Source organism: Anomaloglossus baeobatrachus, chromosome 6, assembly GCF_048569485.1.
Source record: "Anomaloglossus baeobatrachus isolate aAnoBae1 chromosome 6, aAnoBae1.hap1, whole genome shotgun sequence".
Classification (NCBI taxonomy): domain Eukaryota; kingdom Metazoa; phylum Chordata; class Amphibia; order Anura; family Aromobatidae; genus Anomaloglossus; species Anomaloglossus baeobatrachus.
This window is the reverse complement of record NC_134358.1, coordinates 397,987,130-398,008,618: the sequence shown is the minus strand read 5'-3', so window position 1 is coordinate 398,008,618 and position 21,489 is coordinate 397,987,130. Positions and strand designations below refer to the sequence as shown.

Here is a 21,489-nt window from a genome sequence, read left to right as displayed (position 1 = left end):
CTACCCCCAGAGAAGATGGTCAAGAAACATCCAATTGCATTACAGAGAGTTCACATACTATGAGAGAGAAAAAAGTGTGTATATATGTGCAATGGAGCAACACATCGCAAAACAGAAACAAACAACAGAATCAGGTGAGCAAGAGAGTTTTTACAAAGTATTGAACTGACGTTTTTTGAGTAAGTGATAGGACCTCTTTCAGGGGCTTTCCCCACAAACAAAGCTAATTTTAAAGCTGGGTACGTCATGGATCGTGTGAGATTAATCCCCGCCCCCTGCCGTGGGCAGGTCATGGCAATCCGCGCACATACAGTTAGGTCCAGAAATATTTGGACAGTGACACAAGTTTTGTTATTTTAGCGGTTTACAAAAACATGTTCAGAAATACAATTATATATATAATATGGGCTGAAAGTGCACACTCCCAGCTGCAATATGAGAGTTTTCACATCCAAATCGGAGAAAGGGTTTAGGAATCATAGCTCTGTAATGCATAGCCTCCTCTTTTTCAAGGGACCAAAAGTAATTGGACAAGGGACTCTAAGGGCTGCAATTAACTCTGAAGGCGTCTCCCTCGTTAACCTGTAATCAATGAAGTAGTTAAAAGGTCTGGGGTTGATTACAGGTGTGTGGTTTTGCATTTGGAAGCTGTTGCTGTGACCAGACAACATGCGGTCTAAGGAACTCTCAATTGAGGTGAAGCAGAACATCCTGAGGCTGAAAAAAAAGAAAAAATCCATCAGAGAGATAGCAGACATGCTTGGAGTAGCAAAATCAACAGTCGGGTACATTCTTAGAAAAAAGGAATTGACTGGTGAGCTTGGGAACTCAAAAAGGCCTGGGCGTCCACGGATGACAACAGTGGTGGATGATCGCCGCATACTTTCTTTGGTGAAGAAGAACCCGTTCACAACATCAACTGAAGTCCAGAACACTCTCAGTGAAGTAGGTGTCTCTGTCTCTAAGTCAACAGTAAAGAGAAGACTCCATGAAAGTAAATACAAAGGGTTCACATCTAGATGCAAACCATTCATCAATTCCAAAAATAGACAGGCCAGAGTTAAATTTGCTGAAAAACACCTCATGAAGCCAGCTCAGTTCTGGAAAAGTATTCTATGGACAGATGAGACCAAGATCAACCTGTACCAGAATGATGGGAAGAAAAAAGTTTGGAGAAGAAAGGGAACGGCACATGATCCAAGGCACACCACATCCTCTGTAAAACATGGTGGAGGCAACGTGATGGCATGGGCATGCATGGCTTTCAATGGCACTGGGTCACTTGTGTTTATTGATGACATAACAGCAGACAAGAGTAGCCGGATGAATTCTGAAGTGTACCGGGATATACTTTCAGCCCAGATTCAGCCAAATGCCGCAAAGTTGATCGGACGGCGCTTCATAGTACAGATGGACAATGACCCCAAGCATACAGCCAAAGCTACCCAGGAGTTCATGAGTGCAAAAAAGTGGAACATTCTGCAATGGCCAAGTCAATCACCAGATCTTAACCCAATTGAGCATGCATTTCACTTGCTCAAATCCAGACTTAAGACGGAAAGACCCACAAACAAGCAAGACCTGAAGGCTGCGGCTGTAAAGGCCTGGCAAAGCATTAAGAAGGAGGAAACCCAGCGTTTGGTGATGTCCATGGGTTCCAGACTTAAGGCAGTGATTGCCTCCAAAGGATTCGCAACAAAATATTGAAAATAAAAATATTTTGTTTGGGTTTGGTTTATTTGTCCAATTACTTTTGACCTCCTAAAATGTGGAGTGTTTGTAAAGAAATGTGTACAATTCCTACAATTTCTATCAGATATTTTTGTTCAAACCTTCAAATTAAACGTTACAATCTGCACTTGAATTCTGTTGTAGAGGTTTCATTTCAAATCCAATGTGGTGGCATGCAGAGCCCAACTTGCGAAAATTGTGTCACTGTCCAAATATTTCTGGACCTAACTGTATCAGCTGTTTTCAACAGCTGACATGTGTGCCTGCTAGTCGCGGGTGGAATCGCTTCCACCCGCGACCATTAACCCCTTACATTTCGCTGCCAAAATCTGGCAGAGAGATGTATATGCGCGACGCCATGACAGTGACTTACCCCGCCCCCATCGTAAGTCACGTGACACGATCACGTGACTTTCGGTGGTTGCCATGGCAGCACAGGGTCATGTGATGACGCCTGTAGCTAAAATGAGTCACTTCCTCTCAATGCCGGAATACAGCTGGCATTGAAAGTAAAGCACCAAATCTGCAGTTCTCAGCTCTGTAGCTGTGATCTACAGATAGGGCAGAGCGATCGGATTGCTGATCGCTATTGCCCCCTAGGGGGACTAGTAAAATAAAAAAAAAGTTTTAAAAAAAAAGTTTAAAAAAAAAAAAAAAAGCCTAAACGTTCAAATCACCCCACTTTCACCCCATTGAAAATTAAAGGGTTAAAAAAAATAAAAAAATATACACATATTTGGTATCGCCGCGTTCAGAAATGCCCGATCTATCAAAATATAAAATCAATGAATCTGATCAGTAAACGGCGTAGCGGCAAAAAAAATCCAAACGCAGAAAATAAAGTTTTTTGGTCGCCGCAAATTTTGCGCAAAATGCAATAACAGGCGATCAAAACGTAGCATCTGCGCAAAAATGCTACCATTAAAAACGTCAGCTCGAGACGCAAAAAATAAGCAGTCACTAAGCCTCAGATCCTGAAAAATGAGAACGCTACGGGTTTTGGAAGATGGCGCAAAACGTGCGCCACTTTTTTTGGACAAGCTTGTGTATTTTGTTTAACCCCTTAAATAAAAGTAAACCTATGCATGTTTGGTGTCTACAAACTCGCAGTGACCTCAGGCATGACAATGACACATTAGTTTTACCATATAGTGAACACGGTGAATAAAATATCCGAAAAACTATTGTGCGATCACACTTTTTTTTGCAATTTTTCCGCACTTTAATTTTTTTGCCATTTTCCAGTATACTATATGGTAAAACTTATGGTTTCATTTAAAAGTACAACTCGTCCCGCAAAAAACAAGCCCTCATATGGCAAGATTGACAGAAAAATAAAAAAGTTACGGCTCTCGGAAGAAAGAGAGGAAAAAAACAAAATGGAAAAACACAAAATGCCTGGGGGCTGCAGGGTTAATCAATAGATCTTGGAATAGCAGTGTCTTACCATACAGGTATAAGGTCTGATCATACCACAGCTTCTCAGCAGAGGAGGACACAAAAAAAAAAAAAAAAAGAGTATACAGACATTACAGCACAGGATCAAAGCGGATTCTTTTTGTGAGGTAAAACATTTCCCTATCTATTTTTAAAAATGTTATCTCAAAGACACAATTTTTTGTGATCCCGTGCTGTAATGTTTGTATATTTTTTTTCTTCCTCCCCAGCCCAGGAGCTGTGGTATGATCAGACCATGTCCCTGTACGATCAGACACGGCCATTACACAGTACATAGCAGGGGCACATATATAAGATTATCTCAGCCCAGGAGATGTGGCATGATCAGACCATGTCCCTGTACGGTCAGACACGGCCATTACACAGTACATAGCAGGGGCACATATATAAGATTATCTCAGCACAGGAACATTTTTTTTTTAAAAAAAACATCAAATTGTGAAATGTATTATTATTCCAAGATCTATTAAGTAAAATTAACTTTGTTCATTTGAAAACCCCTTTAAACAAAAACAAATATTCAATTTATATAAGATTTTTTTTTCAGTTACATGTTACAGGTCTCTATGAAGGACAACAAATTTGATATTTTATTTGACAAATTTCAGACTTTTTTCCAGCACATACATTACATTAGAAAATAAACTTTACAAGCATGGTAATACAGTCGTGTTTAGTCTATTTCTGGGTTTCTCAAACTGCAACAATCTCACAGGTAAGGTACCCCCCCAGTCATTAGTGAAGTGTCGTTGGAGAGGTAATTTTGGCGGAAATGTTTATATACTGAGCAAACCTTTCTTGGATATATTACTTACATAATTTTCCAAAATTGCCATTTTAGTGAGTTCACCTCCCCCCAAAAATGCAATAAGAAGTAATCAAAATGTGGTGTGTACCCCAGAAGAGCACACCAGCTCACTACCCAATAAAATAAGCCCGTCAATAGAAAAATGAATGTTACAGGTCTCGGTGAATGACGACACAAGTTTGATATTTTCTTTTACAAATTTCTGAATTTTTTTTTTTTACATTAGAAAATAAACTTTACAAGTTTGGTATCGCCATAATCAGACCTGGAGAATCCCCACTCCGGGTCATTTTTACTACAAGATGGACGTCGGAAAAACAAAATAAAAAAATTGCAAAGTTACGTTTTTCATTTTAACCATTTTGCTGTACTTGGATTTTTTTTCTCTGCTTTCCAGTACATTTTATAGTAAAATTAAATGTGCCATTTATAAGTATATCTCCTGCAAAAAGAAAATTAAATTCAATAGCCATTACATGGCTACAAAGTTATGGCTCTTGGAAAGGTGGGAGAAAAAAGATGAACATACAAAAATAGAAAATTGCCCAGGAGGGAGGAGGTTTAGAACGGTAACCAGCAATCAGTACATATGTTGGTTTTTTCCCTGAGAGGGCTCACAAAACTGTTTTTGTGCAATATTAGCTGTCTCAATGAGGCTTTTACTGAAAATTATATCTATTTTCATGTTACAAATGAGAAAAGAAATATCATAAGATCATTTTTTGTTAACAGTAATTAGGATATAATGAGTTTTACTACTTTTCCCATACACTGTGATTTAATGCACTATAAGGAACACCTTCCTGCTGCTAGTGTTCTTTACCATGAAGGCACATTGCACAGAATGTCCTTGGGATGTATCTCTTGGCAAGGCCTGTTGGCTGATTGCAGATACAGCATTAGATCAGTGATGCTGGCACTTTTTCTAGTAAGGTCCCTCTTTATTATCCACTACTTGTGGAAGTTTATAATAATGGCCACGTCTCAGTAAGCGGCATCACTAGTCACGGTTTCTGTCGCTGTGTGTGAGATCCAACAACGACCTGGCCCCTGCTGTGAGGTTGTTGGTTGTTGCTGAATGTCCTGGACCATTTTTTAGTTGTAGCTCTCCCGCTGTGAAGCACACATCGCTGTGTTTGATAGCGAGAGAGCAACGAACTGAATGTGCAGGGAGCCAGCTTCTGCAGATACTGGTAACCAAGGTAAATATCGGGTAACCAAGCAAAGGCTTTGCTTGGTTACCCGTTATTTACCTTCGTTACCAGCGTCCGTAGCTTCTAGAAGCCAGCTCCCTGCTCCCTGCACACATAGCCAACACATAGGGTAACTATAAGCGAAGCGCTTTGCTTAGTAACCTGATGTGTACTATGGTTACGAAGCACAGGGAGTATAAATTACACCCCAACACAGTCCACACACCACAGGTACACAACATACTGTCACCACTAAAACAAACAGGATGATGAATCTCCAAAATATACCCTGCTGTACGACAGACAAAAGACCAATCACTCTAGAAACAGTGGATTCTTTACAGCAGGGGTGGGGAACCTCCAACACATGGGACGTTTACAGCCTGCGATGTCATTTTCTCCGGGTCCAAGGCAGATTTCCGGGGATTAAAGTGCTAGTGCCAGCGTTCCTGTTTTGCCGGCCTTTAAATTCCTCTTTACACAGCAAACATGACCACGCAGCATTACCTACACAATAATATGGTGCATGCAATGAAAGATTACGCCTTGACACAGGCCAATATTTTGTGAATGGAATGGCACGGCACGCTCTTTGCTCATGTCCCACCGATGAACAGAGCAGCTCTAGCGTCTCCAGTGATGTAATATATATGCTGTTTTCTCCAATCTGATGTATAGGCTACAGCCCCAGTTGAATCCAGCAATGTGGCATGTACTGAGCTTTGTTTTGTGTATTTTTGATAAAAGCACAGTTTTATCAGCAGGAGATTGTCATGACAGGACTAGTAAACCTGCTGTTATGTAGTCCCCCATATTAATGAGGTCTGTATAACCCCACTACAGATTGCTGCTAGATCGGCAGCAGATAAAAAAAAGGATTTTATCAAAATGACAGCAAGCAGCTCAGTAAGTGACACATTGCTGGAATCAGGGACTCTGTCTCTACATTATGCTGCTCTCAGATGGGGGAACAAAAACCTGGTACTACATTCCCTTTTAACAACTCCAGTTTATACTCAATCATACAGGGGAAGCTATAAAACGTTGGGTCACTTCACCTATTGGACTACTAAGCCCAAAATGATCAGACATTTTACTAGATAAATCACAATATGTATTGAACAGTTTTACACCAAACTATATTTTTATTTTCTCAGCTTCTCTTGCTCTATAACACAATGCTGGTAGTCTGGACAGCATTTACCTAGTGGAACGTTCCAAATAAGGAAATAAACGGCATTATTTTGTAGGGTAAAGTTGACTGTTGATAACACAAACTCAAAAAAAAATTCCTCTAAAATCAATACATCTTTATCATATAAACAGCATAAGTTTTAAGGCTGTGTGCACATGCTGAGTTTTTTTTAAAGCAGATTTGGTGAAGTTTATCGTGCAGATTGTTGCCCAAATCTGCATGTCTATCCTTATGCCAGCAAAGTCAATGAGAATTGTGAAGTGCTGTGCGCACATTGCTTCTTTTTCCTTGCCGTATTGGGTGCAGAAAAAATCTGTAGCAATTGCGGGTGCATTTTTTTCCGTGTTTTCTAGCCCTTCAAGCCATTGATTTCACACAGAAAAAATGCATGGCACAAAAATACACCATGTGTTTTTTGGTGCATTTTTTGGTGTAGAAAATGTGTGCACAAAAAAAACTCAGCATATGCACATATCCTTAAAGAGGACCTGTCAGAAGGATATTTGACCCCTAACTAAACCCATGAGCGTAAAGCCCCTTTAGTCCTTATTACATTAATATCTTGTTTTTAATATTTTCTTGGGATATTATTTGGGAAAATCATCTTGAAAGTGGGAAGCAGGCTCTCTCTCTTTTCCTCATCCACTGCTGACCTCTGGTCTTTGATTGACAGGTGACTGTTCTCTCAGCGACCTGTCTTTCATGCACAGGCGCCATCATTGCCCAAGTATTTTCATCAGAAGGTCTGTCAGAAGCTGCTAATGATGGTGTGAGATCCATGGACCAGCTCTGGAAAAGTCATCAGGAGGTGACGGTGCATGTGCTGCCCCTTCTGATGAACCCGAGCAATGACGTTATTTGCACAGAATCTGGGGCAGAGGGAGACAGGTCACTGAGGGAAGAGTGACCTGATAATCAAAGACTGGAGGTCGGCAGTCGTGGAGGAAAAGGGAGAGAGCATAGTAGAGCTGGGAGTGTAGACTTGCCCTGTTCACTTGCGAATAAAACGTTGAGGATGGATTTCTCAAAAATGCCCAACAAAACACTACAAGCAAGGTATGAATGACCATTAAAGGGACTATACACATAACTTTACTTAGGCGTCGCATAGCATATCCTGCTAACAGGTCCTCGGTAATACAGTTTACGTGGCAATACGCTATGAATGGAGTTATAACTGTACTCAATTGGATTTACAATTAAACTTCTTGTGTAGTTTGATCAGTTTTTGGTAATCCATAACTGGGAATGGAAAATAAACAAGAAAGAAGTGAAATGGAAAAAAAGTGACTAATGCGTTTTGGATTAACGCCTCATTTCGGCTTACAAATACTGACTAAAAAACTGTGAAAGTGGTCTTGGAATGGCAGAGATAAAATAAAAATTGCAAATCATTATTCATTTTTTTTTAAACATTGTACTTTTGTAAGATATAAGAAAAGATCGCCATAATTTATAATGTCTAAAAAATAATTCTGTAGAGAGATATGTCACTTGATGTAAATATAGCGGAGTGATCTGTGACGGCCTGAGTACTTTTATGTAAACTTCAACTTGTAATTTATAAGTGAGGGATGAAAGAAAATACAAATTTACATAACCCATAAGAAGCTCCATAAACCACATCTGTCTAAATGAGCAAAGTAGAATAATAGACTTCAGAGGATATTCATTAGGATGCAGAACCGCCAATCAGCACTATCAGCGCCTGATGTATAACCCTGTGTCGCTGCTTTAATTAAAGATGAATCATCAAAACTAGATCGCTGGGGAGAAAATAACATTGTGAGTCTCGCCTGCTGCAAGTACCCTCTGAATAAACCGAAGGGATTTTCTTTAGAATACATGAATATTTACCGAATGCTTTGGATGTTATTTATGCCTATAAAAGTTCAGTCTAACAATTGTGCTTATTTAGTGACAAAGAGTTTAAGGGTCTAATCTACAGAATACTATAGAAAACAGTCAGCTATACAGCTCTACAGTGGGGCCTTAAAGAGGACCAATAATCAGGATTTTACAATATGAGGTAAAGGCAGTGCCATACAGGCTGTAAGATGCTGAATCTAGGCATACCTGTTATAGAAAGATCGGATGCTTGGGTGCAGAGATATCTTTAATCAAAGTTGCAGAAATGCACTGCACTTTGACAGGTGCAACGGGGGTGGGTGTTTTGTGGGTTAGGTCCTCGCTGTAAAGTCCTCCTGCAGATTCCTTTATGATTTGGCCCTTTTCTTTATTTGAATCTCGCGCTGCGCCACCATTGCTGTGTTGCCGGTGCGTGCGCATTAACACAGATAGTAAAATGGCTCCGTAGATCGCACATGTGTGAACCGTGATCTCTGGCGCTATTTTAATGAAGACAGAATCACTGTGTCAATGGTTGTAGTGCTAAAGGCCTAATAGTGCTATCCCTGGGTTGTAGGGCTAAGGGCAAAGTCCCTGTGTTGTAGACTAATGGTGCTCTCCCTGGGTTGTAGGGCTAAGAGCGCAGTCCCTGTGTTGTAGACTAATGGTGCTCTCCCTGGGTTGTAGGGCTAAGAGCGCAGTCCCTGTGTTGTAGACTAATGGCGCTCTCCCTGGGTTGTAGGGCTAAGAGCGCAGTCCCTGTGTTGTAGACTAATGGCGCTCTCCCTGGGTTTTAGGGCTAAGGGCCCTGTCCCTGGATTATAGGGCTAAGGGAGCTGTGCCTGGGTTGTAGGGCTAAGAGCGCAGTCCCTGGGTTGTAGGGCTAAGGGAGCTGTGCTGGGTTGTAGGACTAAGGGCCCTGTCCCTGGGTTGTAGGGCTAAGGTAGCTATCCCTGGGTTATAGGGCTAAGAGCACTGTCCCTCGTTTGTAGGGCTTAAGATGCTGTCCCTTGGTTGTAGGTCTAAGGGCTCTGTCCCCGGGGTTGTAGGGCTAAGGGAGCTGGCAAAGTGTTGAAGAGCTAAGGGAGCTGTCCATAAGCATACCCACATTATAAACCCACAAAATCCCACCACAGGTGTCCCCCAGCATCGCCCCCCCAAGAAAAATCCCACCACAGGAACCCTGCCAACATTGTAACCCCTCAAATCCCATTACAGGTATCCCCACAGCATTATAGACCCTTGAAAAATACTATTACAGGCATCCTCCCAAAATTGACCACAAGTGTCCACCCACATTACAGAGCCCCCAAATCCCACCAAAGGCATTCCCCTGTATTATAGACCCCCAATGCCCATGACAGGCTTCTTCCCCAGGATTAAAGACCCTCCCCAAAATCCCACCACCTTTTGCCCTTCTTCACCTGCCGTTTGTGATTAATGCAGTAAATGAGATTTAAAGATGGGGAGCACGTGTCACATCTCTCCAGAGTCCCAGCCTCTCTGATTATGATGAATGGCACGCTGTGCTCCGGACTAGAAGTGATAATGACAAAACGTGATTAAGCATGGCAGCTTCTTTAGAGCATGTGCAGTACAAATAGGCAGACAATTTAAGGAAATTAGGGACAGTGCTTTTTTCTGCCAGATACTATAGACAGCAGAGAAAAGCACACAGACTTTACTAGCAACCCAGCTTACAGACCACATAAAATGGCGAGCTGGATAAAGTGGCAGGCCAGATTTGGCCCATGGGCCTTAATGAAATATGACAGATTTTTGGCAAAAGTTGCTAAAGGAAGCGTGAAACAGGCTCAGAAATTTGCTTCCTAACAGGCAGATGCCAGCTGTGTAAAATAGCTGCCTGTAACTGCAGTGACCAGAGCTTGCTCAGATCACTGTAGATTATAAAATTTAAATGCCACTGTTGGTCAATGAAAGCGACTTTTCAATTATGCCATTGGTTACCTTGGCAGCTCGGGTCTGGTGAAAGGAAACTGCTTAACAAAATGCCAGCATTGCCATTTATTTTAGTCCCCCCAAAAATGTAATCAAAATATCCTATATAACCCACAATTGAAACAATAAAAATGTTAGCTCAGCACACAAAAAAGCCCTCATCCAGCTCCAAGGATAAAAAAAAAAAAAAAAAAGTTACAAGTCTTAGAAAATGGAGGCACAAACATTTTTTCACACAGTTCTGAAAGTATTTTAACCCCTTCACGACCGTCCGATTTTTCGCTCTCCGTTTTTTTTCTCGCCATTCTTCTTCTGAGAGACGTAACTTTTTTATTTTTCAGTCAATATGGTCATGTGACGGCTCATTTTTTGCGGAACGAGCTGTACTTTTAAATTAAACCATAAGTTTTACCATATATAGTGTACTGGAAAACGGCTGAAAAATTCCAAATGCAGAAAAATTGCAAAAAAAGTGCGATAGCACTATTGTTTTTCAGATATTTTATTTATTTCACTATATGGTAAAACTGATGTGTGGGTGTGATGCCTCAGGTCAGGGCGAGTTCGTAGACACCAAACATGTATAGGTTTACTTTTATATAAGGGGTTAAAAAAAAAAAATCGGAAGATTGTCCGAAAAAAGTGGAGCACGTTTTACGCCATATTCCGTGACCCGTAGCGTTCTCATTTTTTGGGATCTATGGCTCAGTGTTGGCTTATTTTTGCGTCTCGAGCTGACGGTTTTAACAAAAACATTTTTGCGCAGATGCTACGTTTTGATCGCCTGTTATTGCATTTTGCGCAAAAGTTGTGGCAACAAAAAAACGTTATTTTGGCGTTTGGAAATTTTTTGCCGCTACGCCATTTTACGATCAGATTAACTGATTTTATATTTTGATAGATCGGGCGTTTCTAAACGCGGCGATACCAAATGTGTGTATATTTTTTTAACCCTTTAATTTTCAATGGGGCGAAGGGGGGTGATTTGAACTTTTAGTTTGTTTTTTTTTTTCTACTTTTTCTTTTCTTTTACTAGTCCCCCTAGGGGGCTATAGCGATCAACAATCCGATCGCCCTACCCTATCTGTTGATCACACACACATGACCCTGTGCTACCATGACAACTACCGGAAGTCACGTGATCATGTCACGTGACTTACGGTATCGGGCGGTAAGTAAGTTTACCGCGATCGCGATTATAATGGCGCTGTCACATATTGACAGCGTCATTTAAGGGGTTAAGCGGCACGAGCAGATAACGATTCTGCTTGTGCCTAGCAGGCACACATCTCAGCTGTAAAAATCAGCTGAGATGTGCGCCGATCGCGGCATGCTACCAACAGCAGACCGCGGGCAGAAACATTATGACCTCTTGGACGTAATATTACTGCCCGCGGTCGTTAAGGGGTTAACCACAAATATATATATATGGTAACTAGAATGAATGTTAGAACTAAACCCCAAAGAAGTATGGTGGAATTGTATTTTTTTCACCATTTTACCAAGATTATTTTTTATTCATGTTTTTCAGTACACATATGGTAAAATTAATTGCGACATTGAAAGCTACAACTCATCGAACAAAAAGCAAGCCCTCATAAGACTATGTCAACAGAAAAATAAAAAAGTTATGACTCTTGCAACAAAGGGAGAAAAAAATGAAAGCGCAAAAATGGATTTGGCGGCAGCTTATCTGCCAGACAGAAAAAAAACAAAAACGATGGGCTATTGGAAACCCAACACCCTGGAGGCGTCAGATCTATCCTAAAATGGTATCAATAACAAACACTGTCTCAGCCCGCAAAAATAAACTGTGCATAGCTGCATAGACTGAAAAATGAAAACGTTATTGGTCTTGTAAAATGGTGACACAACCACCTCCATTTTTTTTTTTTTTTTTTTACAAACTTATGATTTTTGCTTCACCGCTAAAATAATAAAAAAAAAAAAATGGAAAAGTGACAGCGTGCTGTCTGCTGCCGGCTCAGATCAACAGTAATGAGACAACCACAGAGCGATGTCAGAATACCGGGCGTGCAGAGACCAGCGCTATCCACATGAGTGACCAGTGGCGTAACTAGAGTTTGATGGGCCCCGGTGCAAAGTTCGGACCTGGGCCCCCCCTCTTTGTACACAGACACTTGGGGTATGGGATAATGACGCTGACACTTGGCTCTAACCCTCAGCACCCAGCTTTCCCATGCTCTGCTGTACATCTTTCCCTCAGCACCTGGCTTTCCCACATCAGAGCATGGGAAAGCTGGGTGCTGAGAGATGTATAGCAGAGCATGGAAAAGCTGGGTGCTGAGGGAAAGAGCCCCTTTCCCTCAGCACAAAACGTTCCCATCCCCTGCTTGTATCTTTGTCCCCCCTTGTATATAGTTCTCCAAATGCAATAATGGCCCCCAGATAGCCTTCCAAATAGTATAAAGGGTCCCACATAACCCTTCATATATTAGAATGCAGCTCCATAGTCCTCCATGTATTATAATGCATTTCCCATAGTCCTCCATGTATTATAATGCATTTCCCATAGATCTCCATGTATTATAATTCACCCCATAGTACTCCATATATTATACTGCACCCCATAGTCCTCCATATATTATAATTCACCCCAGGCCTCCATGTATGATGCAGCCAGCCCCCATGTTGCATGTATAATGCAGACAGCCCCTATGCTCCATGTACAATGCAGCCAGCCCCCCAGGCCTTCATGTATAATGCAGCCAACCCCCCATGTTCCATGTATAATGCAGCCAGCCGTCCATGCTCCATGTATAATGCAAGCCCCCCCCACGCTCCATGTATAATGCCAGCCCCCCCCCATGCTCCATGTATAATGCTGGCAGCCTCCCATGCCTTTATGTATAATACTGGCAGCCCCCCAATGCTCCATGTATAATGCAGCCCCCAATGCTCCATGTATACTGCTGGCAGCCCCCCATGCTCCATGTATACTGCTGACAGCCCCCCATGCTCCATTTATACTTCTGGCAGCCCCCCCATGCTCCATGTATACTGCTGGAAGCCCCTCCTATGCTCCATGTATACTGCTAGCAGCCCCCCTATGCTCTATGTATACTGCTGGCAGCCCCCCCATGCTCCATGTATACTGCTGGCAGCACCCCCATGCTCCATGTATACTTCTGGCAGGCCCCCCATGCTCCATGTATACTGCTGGAAGCCCCTCCTATGCTCCATGTATACTGCTAGCAGCCCCCCTATGCTCTATGTATACTGCTGGCAGCCCCCCCATGCTCCATGTATACTGCTGGCAGCACCCCCATGCTCCATGTATACTTCTGGCAGGCCCCCCATGCTCCATGTATACTTCTGGCAGCCCCCCTATGCTCCATGTATACTTCTGGCAGCCCCCCCATGCTCCATGTATACTTCTGGCAGCCCCCCCATGCTCCATGTATACTTCTGGCAGCCCCCCCCATGCTCCATGTATACTGCGGACAGCCCCCCTATGCTCCATGTATACTGCTGGCAGCCCCCCTATGCTCGATGTATACTTCTGCCAGCCCCCCCATGCTCCATGTATACTGCTGGCAGCCCCCCTATGCTCGATGTATACTTCTGGCAGCCCCCCTATGCTCGATGTATACTTCTGACAGCCCCCCTATGCTCCATGTATACTGCTGGCAGCCCCCCTATGCTCGATGTATACTTCTGGCAGCCCCCCCATGCTCCATGTATGCTTCTGGAAGCCCCCCCCATGCTCCATGTATACTGCTGGCAGCCCCCCATGCTCCACCGGCCCCCCCATGCTCCATGTATACTGCTGGCAGCCCCCCCATGCTCCCCCGCTTGATTGCACTGTCATTGTGCATATCGCACACAGCACACAGATACAGGTGCATCTCAAATTAGAATATCATCAAAAAGTTAATTTATTTCAGTAATTCAATACAAAAAGAGAAACACATATATTATATAGAGTCATTACACACAGAGTGATCTATTTAAAGTGTTTATTTCTGTTAATGGTGATGATTATAGCTTACAGCCAATGAAAACCCAAAAGTCATTATCTCTGAAAATTAGATTATTATATAAAACCAACTAAAAAATTGATGTTACACGCAGTAATGTTGGCGCTTACTGAACAGTCTGTGCAGTAAATGCTCTCAATACTTGGTTGGACTCCTTTTGCATGGATTACTGCATCAATGCGGCGTGGCATGAAGGTGATCAGCCTGTGGCACTGCTGAGGTGTTATGGAAGCCCAGGTTGCTTTGATACCAGGCTTCAGTTCGTCTGCATTGTTGATTCTGGTATCTCTCATCTTCCTCTTGACAATACCCCATAGATTCTCTATGGGGTTAGGTCAGGTCAGTTTGCTGGCCAATCAAGCACAGTGATACTGTAGTTATTAAACCATGTATTGGTACTTTTGGCAATGTGGAGAGGTGCCAAGTCCTGCTGGAAAATGAAATTTTCATCTCCAAAAAGCTTGTCGGCAGAGGGAAACATGAAATGCTCTAAAATTTCCTGGTAGACGGCTGTGCTGACTTTGGTCTTTATAAAACACAGTGGAGCTATAACAGCAGATGGCATGGCCATTCCCCAAACCATCACTGATTGTGGAAGTGTCACACTAGACCTCAAGCAGCTTGGATTGTCGCCTCTCCACTCTTTACTTTCATCTGAAAACAACACCTTGGACCACTGAGCAACAGTCCAGTTCTTTTTCTCCTTGGCCCAGGTAAGACACTTCTGGCGTTGTCTATTGAGTGGCTTGACAGAAGGAATGCGACACTTGTAGCCCATGTCCTGGATCTCTGTGTGTGGTGGCTCTTGAAGCACTGACTCCAGCAGCAGTCCACTCCTTGCAAATCTCCCTCAAATTTTTGAATGGACTTTTCTTCACAATCCTATCAATGCTGCGGTTATCCCAGTTGCTTGTGCACCTTTTTCTTCCACCCTTTTTCCTTCCACTCAACTATCCATTAATATGCTTGGATACAGCACTCTGTGAACAGCCATATTCTTTTGAAATGACCTTTTGTGGCTTACCCTCCTTGTGGAGTGTGTAAGTGACTGCCTTCTGGACATCTGTCACATCAGCAGTCTTCACCATGATTGTGTAGCCTATAGAACCAGACTAAGGGACCATTTTATACACTTAGGAAGCATTTGCAGGTATTTTGTAGTAATTATTCTAATTTTCTGAGATGATGACTTTTGGGTTTTCATTGGCTGTAAGCCATAATCATCAACATTAAGAGAAATAAACACTTGAAATAGATCACTCTGTGTGTAATGACTCTATATCATATATGCGTTTGCCTTTTTGTATTGAATTACTGAAATAAATTCACTTTTTGATCATATTTTAATTTATTGAGATGCACAAGTACTAGCACAGCCCTTGAAACCGGAGGCACTGATGAAGCTTCGTTTTATGGAGGGGGCAGAGCCTGCAGGAGTGACCACAGCTTCTGCTCCCTTATGACACTTTGTTTGAGTATCCCAGCATGAAATGGGATTCTCAAATAAAGTGCCATAAAAAAGGAAGTAGAGAAAAAAAAATAGAATAGCAGTTAGATAATGTAGTTCGGGAATGGTAGGGAAATTTGAATACAAGTATATCAGAAAACAGTTTAGATTATGGCACTAAATAGATAGGGATTTAGGAGGAAAATTACTTTGGCTTTCAGGCCACCTCTTTAATACATTACAGTCCAAAGCAGATAACCTATAGAATAGGCTAAAAAGGAATAATGTGCAACTGGTAGGTGTACCGAATTAAAATGGAAGGAACTAATCCTATAGACTTTTTTTGAGACTTTGTAAAAGATGTTGGCACTCCCCTATATGCAGTTGAGGGGGCTCACAGAGTCCCTACCCACCCTTTGCCTGCTAGAGCTCTGCCCATATCTGTCTTAGTAGAGCTTCTATAAAGACGTCATCCTCAACAGAGCTATAGAATTCCAAGATATATCTATAAATGGGAACAAGATCTCCTTTTTTCTTTACTGAAATACAGAATGAAAGAGCACAGTTTATAGATGTGAAACATCGCCTCCACAATTTACAAGTACCATATGCTATGCTCCATCCTGCCAGGCTGCGAGTTGAAGCACTTGGATCCACCAATTTCTTTGATGCACCTAAAGAAGCACTCACTTGGATTAATCTCCATAAGCAATGCTTCTGGCAATCTGATCATGAATAATTTTGTCCACAAAGACACCTATATGTAACCTGCTTGGATTATATTGGGATCAGACTATCTAAAGCCCCTAGAATAATGCTCTATATGTCTTTGGATACAAACTGGATGACTGACACTGAGTTTTGGGAGAATATGTGCCTTCACCTATCTAGTCCAGTCTTTTCGGGGAAGGGAACAGTGGGTGGGATTTTGAGAGGCATATTGTTTTATATGCACTGCTACTTATTGTCCCCCCCAATGGTTTTCAGATTTTGTTTATTATGGAAAGAATTCTCTGTTATATGTATGGTCTGCTAGTGTAGTTATTAATGGAAATTTTGCCCCTGGGTAAGATGCTCTATTGTACTGCAAATATGGCTGGTTGGAGGACTTTTTTGGAATATATGGGGTATGGTAGATTCTGATGAGAGAGCTGTGCTAATTAAAGAGCACCCGTCAGCATAATTTTGTAACTTAATGTAAAGATATGGCTGTAATGGTGCTGTGATACGAATTAAATTGATTCCTTTGGTGAAGACATCTTTGTTGCTTTTCTGTAATCAGCATTTGAAGTTTTCTACTTATTGGATTTTGGTGCACAAGGGCCGGACTGTACACTGGGCCTCCTCTACCCTGTCTGCCGAGGAGGAGACATTTTTAATTGAGGTTGTAATAATAATATCAGCCTACAGGTGGCAGCACACTACCCCATGGTTACTGTGTCCCCCAATAAAGTGGTAAAGAAATTAACTTTATTAATCATGGCCGCCTTGGGCTTTCATCAGTCATAGGGAAGTGGCTGCAGTCAGTACTCTGTGCATAGTGATCGCGGCCAGTAACCTCATCTGCAACTGACTGACAGCAAGCTCAGCATTGCATCAGTACAGAGCCAACTGTCAGTCAATGCCAGGGCATGGTTACAGCCGTCACTCACTATTCACAGAGTAGTTACTGAAGCCGTGCCGGCTGTGCTCTTATGAGTAAAGCCTGAGCTGCCGGGAAAAATAAATAAAGTTCATTTCCTCCGGCAGCGGGGCTCTCAGCGAGGTGGCTGAACGGCGTCAGAACACTAATAACCTCCAGATTAACCCCTTATCTGCATGTTACATTTTTTTTTTACAAGGCAGGTTCCATTTAACAGATCACCGCAGCGTTCACTTAGTGAAGCACATCATTTGTCTTACCTATGTATGTTACATGAGATTATGGAACCCCGTTGTTTCTAATGAAAATAGGGCTCCAAAATTCTCCCTTGTGTCAAAAGTGTAAAGTACACAGTACAGATTCACTTCATATGATGAGAGCCTTTCAGGGTGGGAATAGTTACTCTAATGCGGTGTATAATCTAACTATTGATTTAGCGCTCTATGTTGATGTTCTGGGATATGTGAAATACCTCCAGCAGACGACAGCTGTGTCTCATATGTTATATATGGTCTGGAAGCTTATAGTACATCACTGGCAGCAGGAACGTCCACCCACTCAAAGAGCATTTTGAAACAGGATAACCTGCCTTATTTCTGTACAAAAGGGCATCTATCTGAAAAGGAACATAACTAACAAATATGAAGCTCCTCGGGCTGCGTGGTTGGATGACTCAGGGTTTTCTCCAGTTGATCTGATTAGGGAAAGCATATCATTCAGTTAGGATCCTATGGAACATCAATGGAGGGGGACTGTCCGCAGTTGACACTAGAACTTAGTACACAGTATGAGGCAATGATACCCCATGGACTGTCTCTATGTCACTGCAGTCCAGTGTACTGATAACTAACAACCATAAGAGCTTTTTATGTTTTCCAATTACGTGTGCAATGGGGACACTCTGTGTAAGTGACTAACTGATCCAAACGCATCCGTAACATTACTACCCTATTCTGTGTTAATTACATAATACAGTTAAAGGGAAGGTGTTGCGGATTTCTATAATCAAACAATGATTACTTGTAAGATAACATGCAGTTATAATGTTATCTTGCTTTAAATAAAGATGTCTTTCACTTTTTATAATGCTGGAAAGCTGGCAATGGAGGCTGCCATTTTACATTCCTAGTTTTAGCACGACAGTGCAGGCTCAATTCACAGCACCTCATGGACATAGGCGACAGTAGTCGGATTCTGACCCCTTTAGTTCTATTACAACTGAAATGGTAATGCCTATGTGGGCTGCCCAATTCACAGCTGTGGGTGTATTCAGCCGCCATTTTTTCATAGCCCACGCTTTCGGCTGGGCTGCATTTTTCCACTACAGCCAGGATCTGAAAGACCAAGCAGTACCATCCTAACAGATCCTAGAACAGTAACGTTACTGACAGCTGGAGCGGCGTGCAGCAGTGGATTAGCATCTCCAATGACACCCCCTCCCCCCACTCCACCCAGCCCCGAAGTCCCCCTACCGCTGGCGTCCATGCAGCAGAGCTGTGTGTGTGTTTGTTTGTGTGCATGCAGAGCATGTGAATACCGGCACCCCTCCCCTCCTCTGCTACTGTCTCCACTGATACCCACCCGCTCCCCCTCTAATTCTGTCCTATGTGATACTGTCTGCTGAGCCATGTATCTAATCCTTTCCTGTGTGATACAGCAACTCAGCAGACAGTATCTAATCCTATCCTGTGTGATACTGTCTGCTGAGTTGCTGTATCTAAACCTATCCTGTGGGATGCTATCTGCTGAGCTGTGTATCTAATCCTCTCCTATGTGATACTGCCTGCTGAGCCATGTATCTAATCGTCTCCTGTTTGATACTGTCTGCTGAGCTGTACATCTAATCCTGTCGTGTGTGATACTGCCTGCTGAGCCATGTATCTAATCCTATCCTGTGTGAAACTGTCTGCCGAGCCTTGTATCTAATCATGTCCTGTGTGATACTGTCTGCTGAGCCGTGTATCTAATCCTATCCTGTGTGATACTGTCTCTAGAGCTGGGTATCTAATCCTGTCCTGTGTGATACTGTCTGCTGAGCCATGTATCTAATCCTATCCTGTGTGATACTGTCTGCTGATCCTTGTATCTAATCATGTCCTGTGTGATACTGTCTGCTGAGCTGTGTATCTAATCCTATCCTGTGTGATACTGTCTGCTGAGCTGTGTATCTAATCCTCTCCTGTGTGATAGTCTGCTGAGCTGTGTATACAATCCTATCATGTGTGATACTGTCTGCTGAGCTGTGTATCTAATTCTACCCTGTGTGATACTCCTGCTGTCCTTGGTGACACTATATACATTTCTGGTCACCAGCAAAATGGCTCCTACAAGTCATTCTCTGTTATCTGTTGGAAACACCCAGATTGGGGAGGGGGAGGTGTGACATGACACACAGGAGAGCAGACTTTGCCCACTTTACTAAAGCTGTAATCCAGGCTATTTCTACAATGGGATTTCTGTAGGATTTCAGTAGCTGCTCCCCCTAGTGTTTAACAGTGGAAAATATCAAACTTTTATTTTTTTTTATGTTTTGCTCAATTATAAACAAGTAATAATATGTAAACAAAACATTAAAATTTTAATACTTTACATTTTTTAAGTTATTGAAATTTTTTTTTTTGAACGACACCTTCCCTTTAAGTATCATTTGCAAAACGTTATCTCATAACATTCTCCTTAAGATCATCTACAGCTTAAATAGACCCCAACAAAAAACTATCCGCCCAATAGTAAGGTCATTGATGCCCGCACACAAACAAATCCCTTTTTATTCCCCACATGTACTGGAACTGGGGGTAATGAAAGCTGAAATAAGACTGGTTACAAAGGAAACTGAGATGCAAGACGCTGTCTTAGCTGTTCTGTGCCTACCTGAGGAGGACACTGTGGTCACCAGTAGTTTTTCTTCTTGGACTAAGGAAATAGGATCTATGCTGCGTCACAAAAAAGAAATACAACGTGTACCCATAACCCATCACTGGCAGACACATACATACAATTTAGATTTCTTGGCTTCTTGAATCCCATAGAGAAGGACAAAAAGTTGATAAGGATTATAAACTCAATAGCAGTTTAGCTTGAATTTTCTGGTCTGGGGTTAGGTCTTACACATTGTATTCTAAGGCTATGTGCGCACGTGTGCGCTCTGCACTGCACCTAAAAGGTGCGCTTCAGAGCGCAGCTGAAAAGCTCCATTCTGAAGCGCATGGTGCCGGCAGAGAACGTGCGCTCTGCCTACAGCTCCTGCCATAGTCTGTCTAGGGGCTGCCGGCAAAGCGCATGGAAGAAGTGACATGTCACTTTTTAGAACGCGCGCATCGGGCAGCAGTTGAAGCGCTGCGCTCTAAGACGCTACGTGCGCACGGCCCCTGCACATTCTCCTTAGATTGTCCAGGGGACGCAGGACGCATGCAGTTACGCTGCGCTACAAAGCGCAACGTAACTGCATGAATTACGCACACGTGCGCACATAGCCTAAAACTGAGCAATACATTTGCTGCAGGAAAACCTCGGGTAAGAAAAAGGTTAAAAAACAACAACAAAGAAATAACTATAGTATTACAAGATGTCCAACTATTAAATATCAAGATGGATAAAAAGCTGTATTTTGGTTTTCAAAATAATAGATAAAATTCCATAGAACTGCAGGTTAAGTACAAAAACGACATTCAAGTCTTAAAACCCACCTGGAGGTTGTAGTCTTGAAGGATTTTAACAAGAGAGTCTCTCAAACTAGGAATCTCCATTCCCTCTTTAATCCGGTGAATCAGAAGGATTGGATCAACATGGGTCCCAATATTATTCAGCAATCCAGTTATAAATGCTGATTATGAGAAAACGGATGTGTTAATACAGAGTACAGCAATGTGTCACTTATTTTTTTAAAGGGACTGTACATTTGTAATGAATTGCCTATAGATATATTATAGTGTAACCATGGACAAAAACACAAACTGATTGCACACTGAATGTATAAATAGGTAAAAAGAAAACAATGTCTGTGCTCTCCTACCTCAGTCATTCCCATAGACCAGTGCTGCCTAACCTTTCTTGCCTTAAAGAGAACTGACCATCAGGAGTTTCATATATAAAGAAAAGCCAGTGCTATACTGATGCTAGGATGCTGCATGTAAGCATAGCTTTTGTTCTGAGATTGGGGTTCAAGTAAAGTTCCAGCAATGCACTGCTATTTGATTGATATGTGCAA

General features: G+C 42.3%; 1 protein-coding gene across 1 annotated transcript in view; it reads right to left on the bottom strand.

Moving 5' to 3' along the window:
* VPS41 (VPS41 subunit of HOPS complex) overlaps positions 1-21,489 on the bottom strand; it is a 358,461-nt gene that overhangs the window by 12,389 nt on the left and 324,583 nt on the right. The window contains exon 25 of the mRNA XM_075315114.1: positions 20,969-21,105. Coding sequence (XP_075171229.1) covers positions 20,969-21,105 — 137 coding nt within the window. The remainder of the gene's footprint in view (positions 1-20,968; positions 21,106-21,489) is intronic.